This window comes from Solanum lycopersicum, chromosome 12 (genome assembly GCF_036512215.1).
Source record: "Solanum lycopersicum chromosome 12, SLM_r2.1".
Classification (NCBI taxonomy): Eukaryota; Viridiplantae; Streptophyta; class Magnoliopsida; order Solanales; family Solanaceae; genus Solanum; species Solanum lycopersicum.
Genome location: NC_090811.1, coordinates 66,779,708 through 66,787,934, shown reverse-complemented (window position 1 = coordinate 66,787,934; position 8,227 = coordinate 66,779,708). Strand labels below are relative to the sequence as shown.

Here is an 8,227-nt window from a genome sequence, read left to right as displayed (position 1 = left end):
ATCACCAACTGTTATTGATTAAAATAAACTTCAACTAGTACTTTGTTTCCTTTTTCTGCTTGAACTATGGTTATATTTTGGAAAAGAGTATGCTCTCTTCGTTTCACAAAGAATAATCTGGTTTGATTTGACAAGAAATTTAAGAGTATTAAAAAAAAATTGTATCTTGTGGTCCTAAATTAAAATTAGATTAAATGTACAAAATTGCCCTTTAATTTTGTTGCTTTAAACATGCCACGTGAAAAATTGATTTTAAAATATTACCAAAAAAATTATTATTTTTGAAACAGATAGAGTAATTGATAGTTGATGTATTTCTTCCGTTTAATACAGAATGACTTTGATTAAATATGAATTTATGAAAATACTCAAAAAAAGACATCTCAATCTCGTGGTGCTAGATTTAAATTATGATTTTTTTATCAAAAATTTAAATTACGTCAAATATATCAAAATATTCTTTAATATTATTGTCTTAAACAGGTAACATAGAAAACTTAAGTAAAAATATCAACAAAAAAAGAAAAGAAAAGAGTTGTCCTATTTTTAAATAGACAAAAACGAAAAATAGGTCATTTATTTAAAAACAAACTAAAATAAAAAGCAGGTAATTATTTTTTAAACAGACGAAATATTTTTGTTTTTGTTTTTTCACTTGTTCGTAAATCGACTAAATCCTAATCGGCTCGTACAGGGAGTAACACTCTTAACAAGATTTTCTCTCCATCTCAAGAGCTTTTAATCCGCAAACTCCGATTATAAATGGAAATAACCTACTACACCACAATCCATGTTGGTTATTTAAAATATATTTTGATAAATAATTATGAAACTCGAAAAATCGATATATATATATATATATATATTAATGAAAATTTAATGTAGTTTTCCTTTACCCACTGATATTCAACAACTTTTGAAAGTTGTTTTAGTTTTGCTATGAAGAAGAAGCCAAAAGTTATAAACTCTCTGTACATAACCGCTGCTTCAACACTTGTCTCAAAAACTTTGATTTTTTCAATTTTTTTCTTCATAAATAACCCCAAATTATCTCATTTTTATTCATTACATTTCATCCATTTTGGTTTTTCACCAACTCCATTGCTCTGTTTTTTCTAGTTTCTTGATTTTTCGGTTATTTTTTTATCCATCGCCGGGCGATATCGTGATGTCTCAGACAGGTTTAATTTCTCCCGATGCGGTAAAAAGAGAGATGAATCCTCAACCAATGGCGTCTCACCAGAAGATTGTGAATAATCCGACTCTGTTTTGGGAATGTCTCAGGAATTTTCACTCTGCTGTGGGCGCAAAGGACACGTAAGCAACTTTTTTTTTTTTTTCGTCTCTCGGAGTTTTCGCCTTTTTTACTAAATCAAGGTGTTTGAATATTTACTATCCGAACAATTGTTTAATATGTTTTTTTTTAATTATATTCTACCTTTTATAAATATCTTTTGGATTTTCACTATTTTTTATAGAAAAAAAATAGATAAAATGATCAAGGGGTAAAAGAACATATATAAATAATTTTTTTTATTTTTGTTTATACATTTGGTTTTTTTTTGTCGAAAAAGATTTAGATGTTTTTATCAATGACATTTCATTGAGACGATTGTAAATTGATAGGGCTTTTTAAAATTTTCACTCTTTCGTGCACACGAAGTGTACGTAAGTAGTTCGAAGTCATAACCTTGAAGTTAGAGATGTAATGCTTACCGCTTGAATAAGCCTTCGCATAAGTAAATTTTTAATTTTACTCGTGTTTTATTCTCTTTTTTTTTTTTTTTTGAATTTTGTATACGTGATTTTTTGTTGAAAAAAATTTAGATGAATCTACTAATGTAGTCTTGTGAGAAGGTGTCTCAAGAATTTTGATTTTATTTTTGATATAAAGTACACGTAAGAAGCTCGCAATTTTACTTTGTAATTCTTTTTTTAAAAAAAATTCTTTACATTTTCTTTTTTATAGACACCTTTTGAATTTTCACTTTTTTTTTAAAAAAAAAATACAAAATAAACGCACAAAAAGATGAAAGGAATAAAAACAACATATACAAATAATTTGATTTTTTATGTGATATGATTTTTAATTTCAAGAAAATTCGGATGAATCCTTCATCTCGAATTCCGCCACCAATGAGCGGAGACAAGGAGGCGAGTATATTTATGAAATTATGAAGAATTTTTTAATACATAAAATTTTTCATATTAATATCGTGATTCAATTCCATTCGAAGAATGTCTTAATAATTATTACTCTATTTTAGATATAAAGTGCACGCAAGTAGCTCGAATCTATCACCTTAAAGTTAAAGGTGGAATGCTTACCACCTGTGAGCAATCCGTTACATAAAAAACGTGGTTTTATTGGGTAATTATTTTTTCAATTTGTTTTCCTTACATTTTTTCTCTTATGACATCTTTTGGATTTTCAGTCGATTTTAAAAAAATAATATTTAAAAAATAAATATACAAATAAATTATAAGGATTAAGAAAAACATATATAAATATTTGACTTTTTTTTTGTATGACATGAAATTTTGTTTGAAGAAGATTTAGATGAATCCATCCTCTCGAGTTCCGCCAGTAACGAGTGGAGACAAAAGGCGATAATATTCATGATGAATTACTTTTTTTTAAAAAAAAACTATATATATTTTTGTCAAAGAATATTTAGATAATCCACTAGTAGCGTCTCTTGAGAAGATTGTGAATGATCCGACTCTACTTAAGCAGTGTCTCAAGAGTTTTCTCTCTATATTGGAACAAAGTGCACGTATATAGCTCGAATCTACAATCTTAAATTTAGAGGAGGTGTGGTACTTATCGTCCGAACAATTCATCACATTAAAACCCTTCAATTTTACTTTTGTTGTTCTTGATTCAATTTTATTCCCTTGGATATTTCCTCTTATAGTCACTTTTCGAATTTTCACTAAAATAATTAAATATACCAAAAAATCAAAGGGATAAAACAAAACATACACAAATAATATTGTTTTTTTAATGATTTAATTCTTTTAATTCAAAAAATATTCAGATGGAAATCCATCTTCTCGAATTCCATCCATAACGAGTCGAGACAAGGGGCGATGTATATTGATGAGGAATTATTTTTCTTTCATTTTTTGATTCAATCATAAGTTAAAAGTATATATATTTTAGATAATTAATGTTTGATTTTGTTTAATTAAGGGTTCCTGTGATTGGAGGGAAGGATCTTGATTTGCATGTTCTCTATGTTGAGGTGACTAAAAGGGGTGGCTTTAACAAGGTTAATTTTTTCTTTTTTTATTATAATAATTTATTTCATTTTATTATATAGTTATTATTATTATTATTATTATTATTATTACCTTTTTTAAGATATACATGTATTATTTTGTTTTATATATAGGTAGTGGCAGATAAGAAATGGAGAGAAGTGAGTTCAATTTTCAAGTTTTCTCCAACAACAACAAGTGCTTCATATGCATTGAGGAAACATTATTTCACTTTGCTTCATCACTTTGAACAAGTTTATTTTTTCAAACATGAAGTTCCTATGTTTGATGAAGGTTAGCAAATTTCATATATTATATATATTATTTTCTAAATCAATGTTTTATATTGTTTTGATATGCAATAATATTATATTCTTTGCTATTACTGTGCTAGAATTTATTCTATTTTCGCCTTGATTTTGTTCGAGTCTATTCTTTCTTTGTTCTTATCGAGGTAACTACATGAGCTATTTATGTCACGTGTCGTACTGTATGACATTGAGATATATTTAAAAGATTTGTCATAATTCACAATATACAAACTGGTTAAGTTTGACGCACGAAGGTGCTATTTAAATTGCACGTTATAAGTACTAACTAGTTTAACGATTTTAATCTATCTTTTGTAACTAGGTTAACTTTTTTTTCTTCTATTATTTCAATATTCGATAATATTTGTGTGTTATTACTAGGCTAGTTACATATTTAATTTTCACATCGATCTTCTCAAGTCTCCTCTTTCTTTGTTCTCATTGACTAGCTGCTTTATGCCACATATGATCTTATGATATGCTATCGACATATTTTTAAAAGACGTGTCAATATATAATAACTTGAGATTTGACTAGTGTTCACTTTATAAGTACTAACTAGTACAAAGATTTTGATATTTTACTATTTTGATAAAAGAAATAATTCAATTTGTTTCAATATATAATAACTTAAGTTTTGACGCACGGAAGTGTAATTTGACTAAATTTCACTTTATATGTACTAAGTAATTCAAAACTTTAACTTTTACTACTAGGTTAGAATTTTTTCTATTTCTATTTTAATATAATAAGCGATAACATTTAATTTATGTGTTATTACTAGGCTAGACATATTCAATTTTCACTTGATCTTCTCAAGTCTCCTTTTTTTTATCCCCTTCAAGGAACAACCTTCTGACACGTGTCATATGTCATGATGTCGAAATACTTTTAAAAGACGTGTCAATATATAATGGCTCAAGTTCTAACCACACGAAGTGTTATTTGACTAAATTTTCTACTGACTAGTTCAAGGATTTTGATCTTTTACTATTGTACGCTAGAATTTTTTTTCTTTGTATTTCAATATGTGATTATGTTTATGTGTTATAACTAGACTAGACATATTTAATTTTCACCTTGATCAATTTCGAGTCTCCTCTTTCTTTATTCTCATCAAGGATCTACTTTCTGACATGTGTTATATGACATGATATAGAGATATTTTTAAAATACGTGTCTAGATATAACTTCTTAAACTTTGATGCACGAAAGTGTTATTTGACTAAATTACACGTTATAAGAACTAATTAGTTCATGAATTTTGATCTTTTACTATTAGTACTAGGTTCGATTTTTTTTCCTATTTATTATTAATTAATATATATTTGTGTGTCACTATTAGTAGGCTAGACATATTCAATTTTCACCTTAATCTTCTGGAGTCTCCTCTTTCTTTGTTCTCATCAAGGAGTTATCTAAAAAATGAACTGACAAAGCGTCTGTTCACGGAGATTTATTTTCTATCACTTGTCATATGACATGATGTTGAGATATTTTTATAAAAAGGTATCAATATATAACTCTTTAAATTTTGATGCATTTACCAAAGTGTTTTATACTAAATTACACTTTTTACATACTTACTAGTTCAAAGATTTTGATCTTTTACTAATAGGTTAGATTTATTTCTAATTATTTCAATATATGATGTATCATTTGTTTTTCATTACTATGCTAGACATGTTCATTTTTCATTGGTTGTCACGTGCCATTTGTCATGACTTCAAATTTATTAATAAATTTATCAAAATATTAATTTACTTATTTCTTATGGTTGACAAAAAATAGTCTAATACTTTCATTAAAGGATTTAAGTTATACACATTTATAACATTATTTTCTTTTATTGTATTAGTGAATTTTAAACCTACAATAGTAAGTTATAGTTATCAATTTGTCATCTGAACTTGCGTGCGTGAATGTAACATGCTTTGTGCACCTGACTTTTTCTTTTTTGTTGCTCACATTGTCTATTTGAAATTCTCTTTATGTGTAATATAGGTTCATGCTTCAAAGCTGAAGGGAGAATTTCTGCCAAATTTGATTGTGGCTACTTTGTGTCCCTCAAAATGGGAAGTGAAGTTCTCAATGGTGTACTTTACCACCCAAACCAACAAGCTCAACCATCCTCTTCCAAATCGGGTGCACAAAGTTGCAACGCGATTGTGCCTTACTACTCACCACCTATTTCAGGACGGAGGAACAGGAGGAGGAGGAACGGAGACCCTAATCGTCCAAAACCTAATAGGAGTGGTTACAACTTCTTCTTTGCTGAAAAACATGCAATGCTCAAATCTCTTCATCCACATAGAGAGAGGGAGTTCACTAAGATGATTGGAGAGTCTTGGAACAATCTATCTCCTGAAGAAAAAATGGTAAGCTTGTTTAAACTCGATCATATAGTACTATTCTGTATTATGAAGATTCATCATAAATCGAGAACATGGGCTTTAGATGTGACATGGAAGATAAACATTCATGTAGGCGACCCAAACTTGCTTGTCATTAAAGCACACATGCAATATAGTCCATTGAGTGTGCATTCGGTATTAAAAAAATATTTTTTCATTTTTCATGTTTAATTGGTCAAAATTTATTAAAAATGTTTTCTTTACTGAAAGTAAGGAAAACAAGTCTATAAGTGGCATCCACCATTGTTTGCCCCCCCCCCTCCTCGAACGCACCACATTTGCACGCATCCCCACCTATGGCTTCAAATAAGTTTTTTGCTTACATACTGAATACAAGAAAATAGGTAAGAAGCTCATTTTTTTTCAAGAAAATATTTTTCTTCGTACGAAACACATCCTGAAAGAGTATGATACTAATTGTTAGTGTATACTATACAGGTCTATCAAGAGTATGGGGTGAAGGACAAGGAAAGGTACCAGAGGGAATTGAAGGAGTACAAAGAAAGCATGATGAACACATCATCTTGCTACTAAAAGGTAACTGATGAATGGTAGAAGAAGAAGAAGAGCATGAGATAAACATGTAAATGTTTGTGTGGATCAAAACCTTATTATAACTTAATATGTAATAATATAGTCTTAAACTATTTCCTAACTGTAGTTTCTCTAAACATATGTTTACCTAAACTAATTCTCATGCTTATAAGATGATCTTGCTTGCTAATCATACTTTAGATTGGTGATTACTTGATAAACTCTACCATAGGACTTCTACAAATCATAGCTAAAATAATTATAATTTTTACACCTCTTAGGAGTTTTCGACCTTTTCTGCTTCTTTGATGACTTGAACCACAATCTCAGGGTTAGAGGTGAGAAATTCTTGGGGTAACTCCAAATTAATCTATTTATGGGATTAGGATGTAATTGGAGGGTCGAGCACTGGCGGAGTTGATGTAACCTAGTTGACAATCTGACACTTTATTGTTGGTTAAGAGCTATGTAGGTATTAGTAATGTATAAATAAATTATGCAGAGTTCAATTATTCATGTATTAATTTTAACGAAGACCTTGAGGAGGAAGCTTATATAGACCAACTAGAGGGTTTTGAAATTATTGAAAAAAGTTAAATGGTACATAAGCTAAAAAAATTTGTATGTGAACTTAAAAATTTATTGTGACGATGCTACAATAGTATTCTGATTTTCAAGAATGATATGTTTTTACCAAATGTGTCAAATATATGAAATTAAAGTAATAATTTACCATCAACGAAGCAGCTCAAAAAGAAAGAGCTTCACTTAGGGGGATTAACAACCAAAGACAATTAAAAAAAAAGTTTAAAGAATAGGTTTTGATTGTACTCATGATTGATACATTTATGATATTTTGATTCTCTGAGCTCAATTATGTGTTTTAGATATACACCAACGAATTATTTGTTTCTCATAATAGTGTACACACTTTAATTTTGAGATATTACAGAGTACGTCTCAATGAAATGTTAAATATTTTATAGCTTATAAATCCGATACAATAAAGTTGCTAATATAATGGTATCTGAAAGGGAGTATGTATATTGTGATATGCAAGATGTACATTATAGACGAAATTTATTATATACACAACTAATATTTATGCTGTTATACTAATATTATGTGGTCATTGAGCCAAGTGGGAGAATTTAAAACTTATTTTTGTATTTGGACCAAGTACACAAATGATCTCTAGGCCAAAACATTTGACATGAAGCTAGCCCTAAAAATTTCAATTGATGATAGCCAACATGTAATATTTTTTTTTGGTTATTATTATTTTTATTTTTATTTTGTGAAATGCAGAAGCTGGGTATGTATGTTCTACATTATATATACATCTATTTTAGATTTTATAAACACACTATTGATTTGTAGGCATTTCATATACACTTTATACTCATATTATACATTATATATACATTTTTATACAATATATACAAATCCAAACATCATTCTTTACTTAAAAATTTTAAAATTTGAACTCGAAATCTGAAATGAAAAGGAAAAAGAGCAGATAACTTGTCATCATTTGGGGCGTAAAGTGTATTATGGGCATATAGTTCAAAATTGAACCATTTGTTTTTTAATTTTGATGATCATGTCATGACATTATTTTCTTATTTTATTTGTAGCTCAATTAATATAAATTTCATAACTAGTATCTATATATAATAGATCGTGTCCGTACAATGATTATAT

General features: G+C 28.4%; 1 protein-coding gene across 1 annotated transcript; it reads left to right on the top strand.

Moving 5' to 3' along the window:
* Positions 1–876: 876 nt before the first annotated feature.
* LOC101249807 (high mobility group B protein 9) lies at positions 877–6,718 on the top strand. The gene is made up of 5 exons (XM_004253156.4): positions 877–1,317; positions 3,197–3,275; positions 3,399–3,558; positions 5,580–5,953; positions 6,428–6,718. Exons 1-5 carry the CDS (start codon positions 1,169–1,171, stop codon positions 6,521–6,523), a joined length of 858 nt encoding a protein of 285 aa, XP_004253204.1. The 5' UTR covers positions 877–1,168; the 3' UTR covers positions 6,524–6,718.
* Positions 6,719–8,227: the final 1,509 nt, after the last annotated feature.